Consider the following 20,504-nt stretch of genomic DNA (forward strand, 5'->3'; position numbering starts at 1 on the left):
CGTACTTTATCATATACTCTATTGTGATATCGGTGTACGGAGGACTGAAACCTCCAAAATCAAAAATATTAAATGAATAAATAAATAAATGGTTCAATAAATAGATATGCCATTAAATGTACCAAAAATATTTTTAAAAAATGATGAAGCATTCATTTTACACTATATTTGGTTTCATAAGCTTCTGCTATATCGCTAGGAAAAAAACATCAGGGACAAAACAAATTTACAAACATGTTTAATAAGTTTTCTGGGGGAAAATGGCCCCAAAGGCACCATGCGTCTTTTATTGTTAGATACATTTGTTTGATTACATAGTCCAACCTCTACTTTGAAGTATAAAATTGCAATGCACAATGGTAACAAAGACAACAGTAAACCACCTTAAACCAAAAAAAAAACAAAAACAAAAAAACTGCCCACACCATTCAGAATATGATACATTAGATATCTTATTATTAATTATCAATATCAGCACAATCACACATTATTTTCAGTGAAGCATATGGCAAACACTGAAAGTCAAAAGACAACAGAATCAAAACAAAACATTAATCTTGATAATGGCAAAAAAAAAAAAAAAAAAAAAATCTGTATAAAAGATAAATTGAGAAACCTGCTAGAGGAGGAGTGTTATTGTATCTAGCTTGTGAAATATGACATTCAAAGCCAGGTGCAATTAATCCACCGTACAATATCTTAAATTTGAACCTTTATAGCACAATTGTCCAGTGAACCACACAGAGTAGACACTTGTCTAGCAGGATCCATAGGAAGACAGTCCTCCTGTCTCTAATACGGGTCCTGCAATACTTTTAACATCTCCATCACAATGGAAAATGATCAATACATCTCCAGTACCCCACCCTGCCCTCCCGCTATTTCTTTTCCAACCCTATAAATAACAATCAATGGTCATATTCCACAGCACAGAGACAATAGCTCTCGTTCAAGACAATTATTTAGTTTGATTTCAAAAGTATTACATGTGTAATGTCAGTAAAAAATTGTCTTAAATATCAAAACTGAACTTTTATCAACGAATGCAGCTTCTCCACACATTACACGGAGAAGGGTGAAGCAAATGAACCGACTTCACAGCATACAATCTCTTTTTTAAACAAAAGAAACAGTGATTAACTCCTCGCCACTTAAAAAACCATGGTCTCTGTGCTGAGTTACTTGATCACAAACATGAACATAAAGTACCCCTCAGATTCTCCTATGTAACACATATTCCTTTAGCATCCGCTGACTCACAGTACAGAAACAATTCATTATTTCCATTAGGCTACATAACTCAAGGCAGAAAATAAGCACTGCTGTTGCTTCACTCCCCCCTTCTTGATCTTTTAAGTGCAACCGAGCACACGTCTTCAAACAGAGAGAAATAACAGGGGATCTCATAAAGGATGGCGAAGCCCTGGCTTTATTTCAGGTGAGCAATGGTACAAAGCATCCGTAGTGTCACAAGTCAGTTATAGATAGATGCTTGTAAGACCTGATTTTTAAATTGTGTAATAAAACATTAAAAAAAAAAAAAAAAGAGCAGAACCTAAATAGTACGGTAACACAATAAACCTTCTCCCTGTACACTTGGACTGTAAAACTTGGGACGATTTTGTTTGTAAAACAACAGGCTACATGAAAATTAGTTATCCGATCCCATTCCTCTGTGTGCCAGAATACAAGATGTGAGAGGTTTCTTTCCAATATTTTTTTTTTTTTTATGACAAAATACACCTGTCTGACTTTTTTCTGTTTGTTTAAAAACAAGAGGTAGTAAAAAGGCAATCCAAAGTGGCAGGCAATGATATATTCTTTGGAGAAAAGGCACTTGCTTTCCTAACAAACCTACTGCAACAACACCACTTGGCTCTGGTTTTCCCCTTCTGTGGTCCTGTTCTCTCTCTACTCTTTCAATCTTATTTACACTTCTCTTATTGTTCAGAGTGTGTTCCCTTGGATACCGTGAGAGTCTCTTCAACCCCAAACACATTCTCGTTCCCTCAATAAAACGTTTCAAGCTCCATCAGTTACCTCGGGAAAGTGACCCACTTCATCTAAAGCATGTTTAAACACATGGAAGATAGCTAGTTGTTCGAAAAATCCGCAATTCTTCAAAATTTCTTTGCATGTCGGCACGTTGAGATTCACTCTTTTTTATCCTTGCCAAAGAGACTTTTTTAAAGCATAGAATGTGTCCATGTTAGTTCGGTCTAGGATTGAATGTTTTTTTTTTTTTTTTAGTTTTTCCTGGATGGTTGAACTGGTCGAAGAGAGATTGTGTCACGCTGTTGTCTGGCTTTTCCAAAACCTCCCTGATGATGAGCTGTTAGTCTTTAACAAGTCTGTAGACATGATACTGAGCTCCGTGTTCACTTGTGGAAACCTCAAAAACAAACGCTATACAGAGCAAGGTCTCCTGGGTGTCGCGGTTCGTCACCACCTGAGGGGCAAAGGGAAAGGGAGAGATGTAAAGAAGCACAGTTTGTTTAGTAATACTGCAGTGACAATCATAACTTGTTTAGAAAAGAGTTTGACATTTCAGGAAATACTCATATTGGCTTTCTTGCTGATTAGACAAGAAGATTGATTCCACTCTCATGTTTGTACGCTAAATCACCAGCACCTGGTTAGCATGAATTAGCATAAAGACAGGAAGCAGGGAAACAGCTAACCAGGCTCTGATTAAAGAACAAAGTCCTCCTACCAAAAACCAGTGTAAAAATTACACATCGTGGTTTTAAGGGGGGTTATAAGCCAGGCTCGCGATTTCCCTGTTTCTTGTTATTATGGATCCCACCAGATTTCTAGTAAGACCCACCCTACTCTACCTGTAATTGATTGTTGTCTTTGGTTGCCTTCTCTATGCTTGACTCGAACTGTTAACTCACACAGTAGCCCTGGTATAATGTCTTTTTTTCTTGCAGTTCTGATACAGCGGTTTATAAACTGTAGTTTCCCAGGTAAACAAGCCGACCTCTTCGGCCTCCCTCCCAGCCTTTTGCTGGTGCTCCCCTCGGTGTCACTCATCCTCTGTCTCTGGACTTGTTAGTTAGGGTTAGTATTAGCTCCACCTCCCCATCAGTTTGCTCTACCTACGAGCCCAGAGACACTGTAGTTGTGAAAGCCAAAGTGGTTGGTGTGTTTACCAGGGAAACTATAGCTCGCAGTCCACTATCAGCTTCCCTGCTGGCTGATGCTGTTTTCAAAAATAAACACAAGGAAAATACAGACACAACCCACCAACACCGGACAACCTCTGAACATACAGTTACAATTCTTGTGTCAGATGAACTTCTTGCTTTCTCCCATCAATCAATGTCTTGGTTGTTATTAGCACGAAGGACCAGGAGGACAAAGCTGTTGAGGCTTTTGTCTTTCGAAAACAATAAACGCAAGCTAACAGAGGCAGAGTAGGGCAGGTTTTTTCAAGAAATTAGGTGGGATCCATAATATCACCATTTTTTCTAGTCTTTATGCTAAGTCAAGCCGACTAGGTGCTGGTGGTAGCTTCACATTTAGACTACAGTAGAGAGGTATTACATGGTGTTAGTTATCTCGTCTCATTCTCTGCAAGAAAATGAATATTATAGCTCACTAGGTGTCAAATTATTCCTTTAACAATTAAACATAATTGAGTGTATGTTACCTGTAGGATAGTGAAGTTTTCAAGAACACTGTTCATCATGTATTTTTCAGGCAAGTGTTTGAGTTTGTGGATAAAGTTGATCATGTACTCGCACATGGGAGAGCGGTGGATCCTGTAAACACACTTTCCTCCCTCCAGGCGGGCGTACTCTGTCTGTGCCACCAACAAACAAAAAAATACACAAAGTATTAAAGTGACAAATTAAAGACTTTGATTCAGTCGTTTGAGAAGAGAGTACAGACTCAATCCTTACCTCTACTTTCTCAACAACCTGCTTGCCAAACGAGCAAACTTTGGTTGAAACAGTGATCGTCATGTTCTCAAGGCTGCTGTACTGGCTGCTGACACCGTAGAAAGAACCAGGGCCGTCCTGCATGCCGCTGCTGTTCAGGTCCGCCTGCGGAGGGAATATATTTAATCAGATTAGTGATAATTACATAGCTGTATGTAACTTCCTCACAGAACATGAACTGTGTGGTTGCAAGAAAAATGTAAGGTATGTCCGTGGTGTTTCTGTATAAACGTCTTGAGACTAGTTGTTTTGGGGACAACATAACGTTGGCAAAGACAGTTTCCTGCCTTGCAATGTACATGATGAAGCAATCCATTGCGAAATGCCTTCACTAAAATCTTGAGATAATACATTTCAACAAGTTAAGAAAACAACAGCTGAGTCACAAGAAAAGGAAGTGGTTTGTAATTTCCTGTCCCTAATCTGCAATGGTATTTATATGGGTTAAAAATGTGGATGTATGTGCACCAGTGTGCAGTGAAGTAACTGCTAGAAAAAGCATTAGCTAAAAGGTTAAACATAAATAACATTTCACACTTGTCGGTGTTGGGAACAACTCACCCAGAATTTAACTAGGAAGAAAGCGTTCTGCGGGCCTTTCTCATAAAGCTCTTTCAGCCCGCCCTTCTTCTCAGGGAACTTGTCGTAGATCTGCCGGATGTCCACAGCCTCGAGGAGCGGGTCGCTGTAGGAGGGGTTGGTCTGTCCAATGTGGACAAACAGGTGTTTGCTGTACTGCAGAGGACAAAAAACCAAAACGAGGTAGGATGTGGTTAACCTCAGGCACCTCAGCCGCAAAACTTAACATGACATTCTGTTCACTTTTGAGGAAAAACAATGAGGTTGTTGTGGCTTTCTGACATCAGATCCAAACACCGCTGAAATATTCTGTTGTTCTTAGCCTTTGTTGAACAGGAGGTATTGGATAGCTTGACCACACCAGGGTAATCCAGACAAGGTCAGGGATGTTTCCACCACCAAAATTGCATGTTTTCTTGCCGTATGCATGGAAAGAGTATAATGCAAATGATGCAGCTGTCACAAACGATCAGCTGTATCATTTGTAGTCATTTCACGTCTATTTATGGTCATTTTGAGTCTCTTTTAGTGACATTCTGCAGGGGAATCATGATTCTCAGGTGCTGCTGTTGGTTCAAAAACTGCCACGTTGGTATTTAATTCACACTTGAGTTTAAGAGAGGCTGTCGGACTTCAGTCTAAAACTTTCTTGCCACAGCAGATCCACACTCACACTCCTCTTCATAGACATGAAAAAAAGCTACAGTGCGAATACGAAACAGGACACAATCCAAGAAAGCCTGACATGCTGGTTCTTTTTTCTTAAAGCAGAGCTATTCTGCTGTGTAAGAAATTTTAATTACTTTACTATTTTTTACTGTAATAAAAGAATTTACTGTATTTTAATGAAACGTTCCTGTGGCCTCGATATGATTGGCAGATGCTCAATGTTAAACAAAAACTCTGGTCAGGCAAAAAAAAATCAACTCTGTGACTTTCCAACAAGAAAATCTCAACAGTCACTTCAAACAGACGCCCCGTGGCTCCCTGACCTCTCTGGGCCTGTTCAGTAATCCATCCATGTCTGCGAGTAGGAAGCCTTGCTGTAAATTTTCACTCACGTTGTCGGGGTCTCTCTGGACCTCCATGAAGGCTGAATACTCCAGCATGCGCAGCTTAGAGGAGGCGATGGTCCGGTCCTGCCACACTGGTACTGCAGTAGCAGTTGGTGGAGGAGGAGGTGCCAAGGGCTCAAAACCGGCTAGACACACACACACACACAAACATTTATAAAAAACTGATGCTTGGTTCAATTTTTTAAAACTTAGCACAGATTTTTACTTCATACTTACTTGGTATGGATTGTGGTACAGGACCTGATAGGCTTGGGTATGGGGGCTGTGCAAAAGGTTTGATACTGAAAGACAATGAATGTTTCAGAGAGGGTCAGTATCAGGTGATCATGGCAGATGGCTCCTGCTTTATTTCTGATAAATGTTTTTTTTTTAATGGTGAAAATCTGTTAGTCAAAGAGTAAGTGTGTGTTGTTGCACCAGCTAGGCGTAAGTCCACCTGCTTCATTGCTTCTCGATGATGCAAAACAGCATCAGTAAATCCAGCTTTTACTAACAAATCTAAGAAAATTGATTAAAATATTCAAAGATTTTTGTGCCTTTTTCAGTGAAGGTATGTCGATGAGGATTTCTCTCATCTGTTCCTTTTTTCTTCTCGACTAAAATTTGAAGCAGTTAATTTGCCTGGCGGTGGTTTTACATCAGTGCAGGAAACATACAGAACAATACAGTGTGGAAGAGGAGTTAGTGCTGCTTTGTGCTCACAGTTGGGACCTCGGCTAGGGGGAACTTACGCATGGCTGGTGCGGCCAAACCCAGTCCTTCCCGGGTTGAGATCTAGAACCAGCCTGGTGTAGCAAAAATGTGATCCGTTAAACATGCCCTGCAATACCCACCTGACAATAAACCCTGCCCATTCAGTCACTCACTCATGTATTTACTCAATCTCTCTTTTTTTCAGAAACTAGATACACCCTGACGTCACCCCCCACAAACATCTTGTGGGTTCAGCAGACAGGTTTTACTTACTCCTGAGAGGGTCCAGGCTGTCCTGGGATAGCAGGCCAGAACTGGAGAGTAAGAAAACAATGTTAAAATACATATTTCTTCACAAATCCAGTGTTATTTTATTGGCTAAAAACTGACAAATGGTTAAATGTGCTCACTCTGGCTGGTTGGTAGGGGGCAGGAGGGAGCGGTGGGAGTGGATTCTTTATCATACTCGGGGAGACGATCTGTGCAGACGACAGTGCTGCCATGTTCTGCAAGGCTTTGTCTTTAGACGCCTGATCCTACAGATTGAAAAGGAGGAATGACGGGAGTCAACCACAAGGTGGCATCATAACCTCAACATTACTTCCTGCTGTACTAGAGAGCAGTGTAGTATTAAGGCTTCCACACTACACTGCATTTTTAGCTTTAAAACAACCTAAATTCTTAATATATTAAAGTAGTTCATAATCTTGAGGAGAACTTCTGAGCTTGAGTCAAAATATAAATAAAAACATATTACACGGCTCAAAACGTGACTAAGAGGACAATCTTTTGAAAGAGCAGCTTGACAGACTGAAGCAAAGCGAACACAGAGGATGAAGCAGCGTTGCTCCAGAGTCACAGGTCACAGGACAAATCAAATATCAATGTGTTATCGAGATTATCACAGGAAAAAGAAAGAAGAGAGTGCATTTGGTTTGGAATGCAGGTCTGCATTCATGTTGCATCGATCAGCGTACAACAGTGTACAAATTCTAGTTTCATTATGCAGATATAGGGTAGAAAAAAGCCAACCAATTCATGTCCGTAGCTCATTAAACATATTTTATGACTTAGAGACACATCAAAGCTTTCATTTTACTTTACCAAACACAATTTAAAATGCATCCTCTTGCTCTTTTTTTGCATTTGCACTTGAGCTAATTAGCTACAGCTTTGCAAATAAAGGAAAGATGCCTAGAGAAGCCCCGAATCAAAGAGCGACACCTTATGCAAAGCAAGCAAGACTTTGGGCATTTGGCAAAGGCTGAGGGGGGATTACGCTACATCAGGCAGGATGCGCAGCACAATGGTGCTCAAAGCGTGGCTGTTTCCTAAGAACTGTATCATTACAGGGGACGCCATGCCAGCAGAGGGCCATAGCAAAGGGGACAGTGCACGGGTTCTGCCAGACAAAGGGGAGGGAGGGAAGCATATTGCACAAGTCAGATTCACTTACCAAATTCATCGCCTGAATCAAAAAAGAGAGAAACCAGGTGACAGTGTTCAGTAGGGATAATGGTATTAGGAGAGTGGTTCAATACAACATTATCACAATATGGTGAAGACTATTGGGTGAAGCAATTTTGCCACAACTTAATGTAAATTCTTGATTTGTTCATTTCATTGGAAAGCAGTAAAGGCTTGAAATAATAGCCAATCATTAATCAAAATCATGTTTGAAGACTTTTACAGTTTGAGTTCCCAGTCAAATTCTGCACTGTACAATCGTGAACACAACACTTTACATCACAACATTTTCCACACTGTAAGACCAACAGAGGAGAAACATGATGCAAATACTCAAAAGTGGAATCCTTGGAGGTTTATTGTAGCTCAAGCCTTCAGTGTATTACGTCAGCTGTACAGCTGGTGCTACAGTGGGTAGCCATTTCAGCGCTCACACTTTTACTTCATGTTTGTTTAGCTGATGCTACGATTTCACTTCATTCCCCAGAGGAAGGAGCTGCTCTCTAGTCAGCCATCTGAACTTAAAGGAGTGGCTTGGAAACTAGTTTGTTGATGTGTTTTTCTTTGACAAATAAACCACTTTGGCTTCACTTCATAAAAGCTTGATTAACTGAACACTGTGACGGGATGTTGGCACGGCTACAACTGCACACAGTTCATTAGTTGATATTTAACATTTGAAAAGGTTCAGGAAAAAAGTTAAGAGACATTGTAAATTCTTTCTGGTGCTGATTCTGCTACTACCAACAAAGGTGAACTCACAGAGCATAAAATAAACCAAATTATTTGACTCAATGACATGTTGAACAGTTTTTTGAGAATGGATTAAAGAACACATGAGCAGGAGGTGATTTTATCTTTCATACTCATTCTGCAACAAAAATGAGTCAATTCATGTTGTGTTAAGGGGATAAAATGCAGATTTTATGTGCAAAAAAATCTAATCACAGAAAGAATTTAAGAAATCAGTGTTGAACCCCTTAAAGAAGAGAGGAGAGAAGTCTCCATTCCAAAATATGGAAGACTAGGAGTGACAATCAAGCTTATAATATGAAACAATAACATGAAGGAAAGTGTTTGGAAAATGATGTTAAAAGTCATATTGATAACATTTTTATTTTCTAGCAAGAACACGTCAACAGAGCTCGAACAAACGCGCAGAATAAAAGTGTCTTGTTTCCTTAAAAACATTATTATGATTGTGAATTGATCATTTTTAATGTTTGTCGGTCCGAATGATTGTTTTGTTAATTTCTGTGTAAGAATTCTGACTCCAGCTTCTAACCAGGTTTTTGAGCCAATAGCGTAACGCCGATGGTATCATGTGGTATCTGTGTTTCGTCAGCGTCGAGAGTCTTGGTAGTTGCCAGTTTGTGGAAAAAACGTAAAAATGGCTTATTTCTACAGTACGCGCCCAGCATACTTTAAGTTAGCTAGCTAGAGTCAGCAATGTTAGCATTGGCTAATGTTAGCTGTATTATGTTAGCAATGTTAGCTAGTGCAACAAACTGGCAACCACTTGAGGGGGAAGATGATTCGGTCAAACAGCAGTGTTGTGACATGAGTGCAATGGATCGAGGGCGATGAGTACCACATTTAGTGGCTGAGTTTTATTAATATAACCTTTAATTTTAAGGTCCATAAACATTTTGGAAACACAGTTTTTGACGGTATAATGCGAAACAAAAAAAAGACCAGGCCGGATAATGTTTTAAGTCCCGTCACTTTACTGATGAAGACTTCTAACTGAACAGGGAAGAGAAGGATGTTATGGCTCACTGTGAACAGTCTCATACAAATACTTGGCTCACTACCTCATTTTTCCTACTGTACGTTTTCCAATCACTTCCCCAAAAAAATTAAAAGCTTATGAGATGTAAGGAGATAAGGAGGTTGCTGCATCCATTTCCCAAACACATTATCACAGTAGCAGCTGCTGGGTGAACTGAAGTGTTTATGACATTACTGAAATAACGACCCTCACCCTTATCTTTTATAGTTTCATTTTACACAGAACGTGTCACTTGTGGATGCTCGAGGATTAGTCTGCATTAAAGGGTTAATTTAAGATATTAAGTGAGAATATCTTCAGATGTCACACATGTCTGTGTTATGTACGCATAAACGTGTACGAAGAAAAACAACGAGAAGAATAAAGAGAGACGAGAGGGACTGAAAGAACTACAAGACGAGTCAGAAGGAGTCATACAGTATGATGACAAAAGTCAGTCAAACATCACAAACACACACATTAATGGAACTAAAGGTATCAAAGTAGAGAGAGTTTTAGGGAAAGAGGAAGTCTCAGAGAAGTACAGTTTGCTGCAGCAGCATGGCTCGCACAGCAGAGAGATACAGAGCTGGAGCAACATGCAGCTAAACGACTTAACTGTGCTCATCGTGACAGCTTGTGTGGCATTCCTCTAAAGAAGCAGCTTCAGAATCAGTTACTATACTTTCACTACCGTGTGATTAGCCTCACAGTGCAGCTCGGACATACACAAGTTAAAAAGCTTTGTCTGTTTGTGCACTGCATGCATGGTAGAGAAGCAGGACTGTGGCTCCCCTGGGTGAGATCAGAGAAATACCTCCTTAAGAATATCTATCCGATTTTCTCGTTAAAGCTTGCATCCACTTATGTAGCAGGAACTGCCCTCGCATCAAAGCAAGGACTGATAATAATGTGCACAAATTAGCAGGTTAGTGCAAAGCCAAGCCTTTACCAGCCCCGCCGAGCCCGCCGTGAAGCGCATACCTTTAGCTTTGACTGGATCTCGCGAGATTTTCTCCGGGCGAGAACCTGCAAGTGGCTAGAAACCTGCACAGAAGAATAGCCAAGAGGAGGGAAGAGGAAAAGGAGACAGGGAGAGAGAAGACAAGGGAAGAAAGAGAGAAGCCGTAACCAAAGAGGAAAGAGACGCCCAGTCAGTGTCGCCGAGCGGCAGGCAGCCACCTACCTTTATACCCGCCTGGTATTCACGAACTTTCTTCCGTGCTAACACCTGTATGTGACTAGACACCTAAAGGGGTGCGAGACAAGTTTTTTTGAGCATAAAAAACAACATGTAATCAGATGCGCGCACACACGTGCATGCAAGTGCAGACATGTACACACACAACCATACTAAGAGAGTTAACATGCACAGTGAGAGGTCTAACTACTTCATGCAAACAGTAAATGTGGTTTAAACGATGAGTCTGGTGATGTTCTATATTTTTATTATTGCAGCCAAATCTCATCAAAAGACCAAAACCATCGATCTGCTGATACTACGAATGTTTCATGTGTAGCTGAGGCCCCGTTCAATCCTCATAGACTTTGGATCTGCGAGTTCATGTGATCATGTGAGTTATGCACTTGTGGCCAAACCGTAGTGGTTCATACCAGTCACTGTCCTTTAAGGAACTACTGTCAGACAATGGCACAAGCCAAGCCGGACTACACCTTCCGACAACCACGCAACGCCACACTATCAGAATGCATCGCACGGCTCATTGCATACACAATGAATGGGAAGCACAGAAACGGCGTATCTTATGAACAACAGGGTGTGGTTCAGGTGTGGCGACCAACCACAGAAGCTACCCTTCATTTGAAAACAACAATGGCGCACCATAACACGTTAGCCTCAATGCTTCCGCACCACCGTTTTAAAGCAACATTATGTAGAAATTGGCATTTTGTGCTTGTAAACACGAATGTAACACTGTGATCCTACTACTGTGAAGTTACATGAAGTGATAGGGGGTCGGAGTGACACTCACCCTCAGTAGAGAAAAATAGGTTTGGGGTTAAGGGCCACAGACAGGACAGATAAATCAAAGCTGCTGAAAAACTATCATAGTGTTGGTTTTAGTCTTTTCATGGGATTTGTTGACTACTAGAAATATAAATACAGTATATAATGAAACCAGACTTATCCTTCAAATAACTTGCAATCCACTATATTTGCAGGCATCAGCATGACATCAGGAACTATTAGTCCTAAAAACTAAACAATTGTTGCAGTAATCAACCATTTTCACCACTCTGGCGATGTATTAGTCACGTCTTGTACATGCACTAACTAAAAACACAAACTCATGCATGATTGTTCTAATCTAATATCTTTCATTCAAACTTGTTTTACCTGTTTTCTTGTGCGGGTTTTTCCTGTCCGCAGCTTGATGTACCTTGCTATCAATTCATTGCGACCTGTAACATAAAAAAAACACAGAGAGCACGGTCACAAACAAAAACAAGGATACAAGAACACTTGACGGAAGACTCAACATTTGTGCGTCACTGACCCTCAACTGGACAGAAGGTGGCACTGTTGTCGTGCCTTGAATATACGTTTCATGTCAGAGGAACAACAGTGTGACCTTTCCCAGAGCTCCACAGACCCAGGGCAAACACACTTTTGTCACAGGTCACAGGCCACAATAACACCTCTGTTTCCTACTGGAGACTATACTCTAAAATATCATTTCTTATTTAAAATAAGTCGGATACTAAAAGGTTGATTTTCTTGTTTTACCCCCAAGTTTTTTTATTGCTCACTTCACACCTCCTTATTGTCTGCTCATGTGGCCCTGCAGCCTAATTACAGACTGCTTAGAAAAACAGAACCATGTTTTTCATGACATAACATCTCCTCTCGACATTCTGCACAAACGGGTTGAGCGGAGAAACAGGCTTATATTCTGAGCTGCTGCGGTCCTCCTCGTAATCAGTGCAGCGCATGACATTTCGGCAAGCGCTGCCTTTTCAGCAACACGCAGCTGGGATCAAGCAGAGAATCATCCCTCGGAGTATGAGAAGTGCAAAAAGCGTTATTATGTTGTCTCGGGGGAAAATCAATCCATCAGTCCTTTTTTTCACTTCTGCTCTCTGCCAAGTCACGTTAACTGGGTTCTGTGGCTGAAAATTGGGGCCAAAGGGAGAGGTTGAACCGCTATATCATTATGAATAATGACCTAAACTCTTCGAAAACTTGCTGACAGATATTTACACCAACAAAACCTGGTCAAGATGTGCCTTCTTAAACACACACAGGCACAGACAACAGACTGTGTGTCTAAGAAGGTTTTATAGACGTTAGAGTATCCAGACACATAATGACAGGAGAAACAAGTCCTGTTTTTTCACACACTCTTTAGTACTTGGCCTCCAGAAGGCCCTGGTTAGAGCAATTACCATAAAAGTACTGCAGGCCATCTCCAGCAGGCTTGCAGCACTCACCATACTCTCCAACCAGTCAGTCAGCCCGGCGGTCGGCCAGCAGAGCTGAACTGTCTGCCGATACTGAGCAAGCCCGTCCCCCTCTGCCCCGGGCCAAGGATGGACACGCCCGCTCCAGCGCCTCCGCATTCCTAACATTCCTCTAAGCCTGTCACATCTGTGCTAGCCAGTCTGATTGGCCTGGGCCTGCGAACACAGCCAGAGCTTGGGCGAACACACACATGCTCATATGGGAGAAGCAGGGGTTAGAGCCGGGGTGAGGGCCATTAGGTTGGGGTGTGGGGTCATCGGTTAGAGGGGCAAAAGGGGCAGCTGATGCTGTAACTCTTGGAGGAAACACAAAGCCGTAACTGTCTCTGCCAACAACTGCCACCTGGCAGCAAAGCAGCCCCCTTTTTCCCAAAACAACACCACAGTGTGACCCTGCTCTCAACGGACAGCAGCACCTGCTGCCGACCATCCCTGCAGAGGATGGCAGAGAGAGAACAATGCCAGTTCGAAACCCCGCAACTGTCACTCTCAATCTCCTCAGCTGAGGTGCAGAGGAGGGGGGGGGACATTGCAATCGTCCCAACCACAGAGTTCTGCTGTTGATTTCACAGATATCTGATTGCAAAGTACTGTATATACTGAGATACAGTATGCAACAGGAAACAGAAAGATAGGAGCTTGTCTGAGAATAGTGAGGTGGATTCATTTACAGAAGACTTTCAGGAGGGTCTGAAAAACACAGCTAACTCTCTTATTCACAATTTTACGGAAATCGCTTTAAAATATCAAAACCATTGATGTTTTCTTCCAACTTCTTTTCTAACAGTGCTGAGCAGAGAAGTTGGTGGTACAGCGTGGTAAATCAAAAATGTGTTTTGTTCATCTGTTGAACAGTGCAGCTCTGTGGTCGGGAGCTGAAACGATATCTCCAGTTTTTGCACAACATCTGGTTGGTTTTGTGATATTTTAAATGACTGCTTTTGTTCCGTGTGATATACAGTTCGCTGCAGACACGCCACTTTCAAGTGGGTCAGGCAAATAACTATAGCCTCAAATATATTCTTATAAAGTCCAATGTTGAAAAGGCACTTTGTTTTCTGCTCTGTGGAAAAAGACAAACTGGTTTCTGAACGCCTCGATTTTTTAAACTGTTCCCGAGCGTTTCCCGAGGGCTAATCCCTAAATGATATCTAACACTGCTTCACGACAAAAAAAAGAAGATCAGCTCAAACACTGAGATAATCAGTCCAAAACCTCCCTCATCCTCCACTTCACACCCTTGCATCAAATTTTAAAAAACCATGGCGCACACATGACATTTTGAGGGGTAACATAATCACTCAGGAGACCCGTGTTCAACCTCAGTCCTCAGGAACAAAAAACAGCTGAGCAGAGCTGATTCAACAGGCTCTGGATCACTAATATCAGGAGGGTGAGTTGCCTACAAGAACAAAACATGTAGCTGGATGTCGTTGATGTCGTATTTAAAAAATCCCAGGATTTCTTGGTATGCACATGCACATTTTCACAAAGAATGAGCACTTCTGATTTTTAAAACAGTGATCAAGTTGGACTGGTTATAGTAGTTGACCAATTTTTAGACACACTTCTCTCTCAAACCCCATCAGGGAAAAGACAGAGGGTGTGTGCTCTCTCCGTGTCGACAATGCTAGCTGCAGCCGTGGCAGCCGAGATCTGCTCAGACTTGACATGGCGGGGGTCAGAGAGACGGTGAGAAGGCTCCGCACAGCAGGGGGAACGTGACAGGTGCACGCAACACACTGGCACACACTGTTGTGCGAATCGCATGCACAGCCTCACTTCACGTCCTCTGCCTCTCCTTTCCCCACACTCGCTGTCTTCCCTCTTTCCGAGCCGCTCATGATTCCCTTGCTGATTGCTCAACACCCACTCAGATCGCTGCAGGCGGCCATTCTTAACCTCTTCTCTGACAGGACACGCCTATCTTTTTTCTTTTTACTACATGACCGCTGGAATTTTCCACTTCCACGCTAAGATAGTGAGTAAAAAGGTAATCTCTCTTCACTCTCCCCCCCCCCCACCTCCTCTCCCTCTCTGCCTCTTCTGAACCCTTTTCTCCACCCATATTCTCTCCCCTCCTCCCTTCTCATAACATTGAGGTAATCCTAAATTGCTAACATACTGCTCAGCCATGACTGAAAACATTCCTAACATCTCAGTGAGGGGGCTGACAGGGAAGGCCTGCTCAGTCATCATTACAGCGCCCAGCCCCCCTCTCTTATACCTTCACACACGTCTTTTCGAGCAACGTAGCGCATGCACCGAACCTGCTGCTTATTCCTAATGTGGCCCTCGAAGGTCAAAAGAGGCATAAGCCTCCCTCCAGCACTGAAAGCTTTTTCTTTTTTGTTGCCCAGGGTTCTCTGTAGTTAGTGACAGCTGCAGGGCTGAGAGAGGGAGAGGTGTGTGTGCTCGGGGTTTGACAGACCTGTTTAGGCCAGAAAACACCGTGGAACGACATGTCAGTACAGCCCCCACGCAAAACAAGACCGACAACATTTTTTTGACACACACACACACACACACAATCTTCTGAAGACACTTCCTCTGAACTTAGGGTGCAAAATGTGCCAACTATTTAATTCTACTAAGAGCGATTATCTCTGAGCTGCAATTATTCTTGGAGCGTCACGCTTTGAGTTTTTAAATTTCAAAAGACACAGCAGATTATTATCTACCGGTGGGTTTCACTGCTGTCCAAATTAGTTAAAAATCACAGAAATCAAAGGTCACGTGATGGGAAGTACGAAAATGTGTTTTCTTTCTGCGAGTCGAGATGAGTAGAAGGATACCGGCCTCCTATCTGTCTGTTAAATATCTTAGCTTAGCATAAAGACTGTAAACAAGAGAAACAGCTGGCCTGAAATGTAACAAAATCCACTGACCAGAAGCTCTACTGCTCAGTAATTAACACATTACATCTAGCACTGCCAAAAAGGTCTCTGCTTGCCAAGATTTAAAATGAATTGAATTATGTTGTTTAAAAGTAATTTGATAGTTTCTGTCTTTCATGGTATATTCTGTTATTGATCCTGAATGTGTCTTTTTTTATGCCTTAATTAGTAAGGAAATCTCAAAATTGAGTAATTTAAGGGTAAAACAAGCTGCACCTCTTTTACAACAATGAACATTATCGTGCTTAATTTTGTGTTTTTCTTTACTTGGCCTTCAATTTAGCAGTGTGCTAAAATTAAAGGGGCACTACGTAGCTTTGGAGAAGAAATACAAATTGTATTATTTACAATATTAATGAAGTAATACTACAAACATACTGAATAAACAAGCTGTTCTCAGAGGAAAATAAGGACCCCAGAACACTGTTTGAAAGTAGAAAGATGGCAGGGTCAGCCAAATATAAACAAAGTAAAACAGTATGAAATTGTGTTGTCCTTTGAGATCAGCTTGTTTATTCAGTTTATTCAGTCATGAAAACAAAGAGAGTCTGTTTATTTAGTTTAAGGCATAAAAAAATCAGTCAATGAAGATCTTTCTCTTCTGATTAAAATGTTCTGCCAAAAACTACATAGTGCACCTTTAAAAATGCAAAATATAAATTCTTATCTAAAGCTATTTGATCTAAAAGCCAGAATTTTTTCCTTTTTTTCATCCTCTGGAAACCAATTTCCTCAGAATTACCAAGTAAAGTAGAGAATTACATTTAAATTCTTAGAGCTAAAAAGTTTTAACAACTTGTTATAGTTCAAATAATTAGTCTACTTGGTGTTTCTGAGGTAATCGGTTTCCTTAGTCACACAGACCAACTTGTTTTCACACTTTGGTTTTTGTACAGATTACACAAACAAGATGTAATGTGTTATTAAGCAAGCTAAAGAGGTGAATCATGTAGCCTTTTGGCCGAGCCGGGCTACATGTTTCCCCCCTGTTTCATGTCTTTATGCTAAGCTAATCTAAGCTAAGCTAAACTAGCTGGCTGCTGGCTGTGGCCTTCTGTTTACCATCCAGACATGAGAGTGGTATCAAAGAGAAAAATAGAAAAGGTGATCATGCTGGTGTCAAGGTGGAATTCCTGGCAGTTGTGGTAGATTTATGACACTTTATGACAAGTTTACGACAGTTAGACGTATTCTGTTATAACTGATTACATCACAGACTCGAGAACAGCTATTTTAAGTTTCGCTCATGTTCTGAAACAACTGGAGTGATCATTAACATGTGTGACATATTAAAAATGAGTGTTGTGTTCCTTTGAACTTTTCGTTACCCTTGAGCTACGTAAATGACTGGCAGTGCTGCTGGGAAGTCTAGACAGGTTTGTAGAGCAACTAATACACATGTATAAAACAGTCATCTTGCTAAGGCAATGGAAATTTGCAGAAGTTTCCCAGCAAATAAAAAAAAAAAAAAAGAAATCCTGGCAGAAAAAGTGGAATTCCCAATGGGAGGGATGACTTGCCTGCTTTTGGAGGCCACTGGGAGTCTGAGACTGCAAGGTAGACAGTATTACATACAGTGCAATCGTTAACATTCCCCTAACCTCACGTCAGGGCAGCTTTTAGATGTCTGAGGTAATCACCTTGTGAGAAGGCTTCTTCTGGGGCATGCCTCGGCTCTGCCAGCGGAGCCTCAGATGACTTATTGTAAATGGAGAGGGTGTTTAGTGCTCTAGAAAAAAAGAGGCCAGCCTCTAAAAGGGGTCCTGACAGTTTGTTGCTAAGGGGGCAGGTTTGCGCACGGCCGGCCTCTTTGTTGACGTTCTCATGACAAATGTATGGAGCCTGGGACACAACACTGCCCTGCTAAACGGGACTGGGGAGTTATTTAGGTAAATTTAGAGATGCCTGTAGTGATTTGTGCTTCAGGCCTGTGCACCTTAAGGTCAGCAAAAGCCTGCTGTAAACTAGGAAGGCACTCAGTTGAGTGCATACCTCTGCCAAGGCCCAACAGTCTCGTTTCATTCAGTCAAACCTATATCCAACATCAAGCTCAAGAGCCATGTATAGCTACACATGTTAAACACCCCTGATTTAAGCTCACCAGATCGAGGATCTCCATCGAATCATACTCTCATAGATATCAGCTTCATTATCATATCATGCATTACTTCCCAAGAAATTAACAAAAATGTAGGATCCGTCCCTTTATCCGGATCCAGATCTGCACCAAAAGTTAATGAGGTCTATTCTAGTCTGAGCCCCGTCCTCCATCCAAGTTTCATGAAAAATCCATTCAGTAGTTTTTATGTAATCCCGCTGACAAACCAACCAATAAACAAACAAACAAACAAGCGGAGACGGGTTAAAAGACCGTCCTTGGCAGAAGTTTGTTCCCTCTGGAAAAGTTGCAGTAAGTTTACTAATACTACTATTTTTAAACACGTGTCTTTTGAGAGTTGCCTAAAATAAAAAATCAGATTGATTTAATTTGGTTAAATATAAATACAAATGGTCACAAATGCTTATTGTAAACAGACTGAACATTAGTCTAAATGTTCAGTCTGTGCACAGTCTTTCTCCTCCGGGGGTGCAACTCATGATCACTTTCATTGTTAATGAACCTGTCAATTTATTTTCCAATGAATTAAGTGATTGTTCAAAAAAAGTCAGAGAATAGTTATAATAAATTCCGATCATGAGCTCCTCGAGGTAATGTCTTAAAACATCTTGTATTGTCTCACTGAGAAGGTGAAGTCAGACAATGTTTTTGAATCAGAGCTGCAGTGATTTGTCAATTAATCAATTTGCTGCAAATATTATGACAATCATTTCAACCTGCATTTGCTGGTTTGCTTCTCTGTCATTTATGATAGTAAAGGAAGAGTCTTTGGTTTTTGGAAATTGTGAGCATATTTCACATTTTTTTAAATATTTCACTGACTTTTGAGGATTAATCAAGAAAACAATCAGCAGATTAATCCATAATACAAATAATAATTAGTTGCGGCCCTACTACTGATCAGGAAAAAAAAAACAGGCCTATCCACTTCTTGTTTCCTCCCTACTATACTCCTCAAGACAGCACCAGAGTAACAACAGGAGCTGCTACAGTGACTCAGTTATCTCAGGTATGCGCTTCTCCTTGAATATCAAAATCTGGCCGTGAATCACACCAGAAGAATCCCATCTGACGTCAAGCCACCCGAAAAACGGAGCTCTTAAAAACAAACACTAATGCTTCTAAAATACACAGCCTGTCTGAGCCTTTTGGTGGCAATGATTTATGGTTTCTATGGTTTCTCTGAAGCAGGAATCAATTTCAAGTTTTTGAGACATGTTGGACAATAATTAAAGGGCAGGGAACTCTTACAAAGCGGGGCTCGCGGGATTTGAATTACGATGGTGAAAATAACATAATTTCACAAAACCAGAGAGAGGTTCATCGAGGACAGCGGCGAGTGAAACAGCAGAGAAAGCAGCACGATGCCTGTCAATCAACATTTACTGCTGTTCAGCGAAAAAATTCCCCAACTTCAAATGTTTAATCTAATTAGGGAAAGCGTGCACTGTCTCAACAACAGGAATGGGAAAGAGGGATCAAAATAATGAAAGGCAAATGCGTTCAATTTCCTACACCTGGATTCTGATTCTGCCAGAGAACTTGCCAACACATCCATCTGGAGTTTTTCAGGAGATTAAGGGCTCAACACCTGCAATTTAATGAACACGCTGCAGGAATCAGCATAACTATTCTGAAACCATATGGATGTTTAAAATCTTCAACATGCCAATGCGATGTTTTTGTTCCTGACTCTCGATTCATGCTGTGCTAATTATTGCTCATTTAAGCGAGCGAGCCAGCATCAAACGAAACACTTCTCTAGAAACCAGCTTCAGCCAGTCACCTGCAGGCAAAACTCTCCCAGCGATACCGGTGTGTGGGGAAACAAGCAACGAGCGCATGACGTTCGCCGATTAAAAAAAACAAAGAGCAGGTTTTGCAACTGAAAGCGCGGTGAGGAAGAGAGGACGCCGTAAAACAGTGGGCATAAAAATAGGCTGTAAAGGCTCTGAAGAAACAGACAGGTGTAAATCAAGGGGAGGGGAGCTGAGATGCTCTCAAGGCGGCAATAACCAGCTCTGAGAGCGTTGGTGCGACTGGAAGAACCTGCCCCTGGGTCACAGCACAACAGGTACAGACTTGTTACAGAGAGCTCTGTGTGGAAAGAAAACATTCACCTCTGTGTCAAAGCTGTGACACGAGCACAAGAGGAGGAAAAGTATTTCTCTCATTTCTTTTCAGGGCACTTTGGTGGCTGTTTGTTGTCTTTTGGCCACAAAAATCTCTGAGGAATGGATGGTTTTCTCATTTTTGTGCATTCATCATGGAGCTGATTTCCATGAAATTGTTGTTCTTTTGTCGCTCTGGCTGTTATCCAGTGCACTCACCATACATCTTCCCCTCGTCTGACAGGATGATTTTCCTCCGGCCGCAGGGAGGGTAGATGGCGAGGGCTTCCTGGAAGCTCTGCTCGATATCGGGGCTCCACACGCCCTCGGCGTCCCCGTCCAGGGTCTTGTCCTCATTGTC

At 41.6% G+C, this 20,504-nt stretch overlaps 1 protein-coding gene across 4 annotated transcripts; it reads right to left on the reverse strand.

Annotated features, from left to right (window-relative positions):
* Positions 1 to 221: 221 nt before the first annotated feature.
* tead3b (TEA domain family member 3 b) lies at positions 222 to 20,493 on the reverse strand. 4 transcript variants are annotated; one of them, XM_084349589.1, is made up of 14 exons: positions 20,363 to 20,493; positions 11,893 to 11,957; positions 10,720 to 10,782; positions 10,518 to 10,580; positions 7,752 to 7,763; positions 6,706 to 6,831; positions 6,569 to 6,609; positions 6,334 to 6,387; positions 5,819 to 5,883; positions 5,588 to 5,727; positions 4,509 to 4,682; positions 3,909 to 4,052; positions 3,656 to 3,808; positions 222 to 2,449 (listed from the first exon to the last, which is right to left on the reverse strand). In XM_084349589.1, exons 1-14 carry the CDS (start codon positions 20,367 to 20,369, stop codon positions 2,336 to 2,338), a joined length of 1,221 nt encoding a protein of 406 aa, XP_084205715.1. In that variant the 5' UTR covers positions 20,370 to 20,493; the 3' UTR covers positions 222 to 2,335. The 4 variants fall into 4 exon arrangements, with proteins under 4 accessions (XP_084205715.1, XP_084205716.1, XP_084205717.1 ...); XM_084349590.1 differs by lacking the exon at positions 6,334 to 6,387; XM_084349591.1 differs by lacking the exons at positions 6,334 to 6,387; positions 7,752 to 7,763.
* Positions 20,494 to 20,504: the final 11 nt, after the last annotated feature.

Source organism: Pagrus pagrus, assembly GCF_965226575.1.
Source record: "Pagrus pagrus genome assembly, chromosome: 3".
In the NCBI taxonomy this organism is placed as follows: Eukaryota; Metazoa; Chordata; class Actinopteri; order Spariformes; family Sparidae; genus Pagrus; species Pagrus pagrus.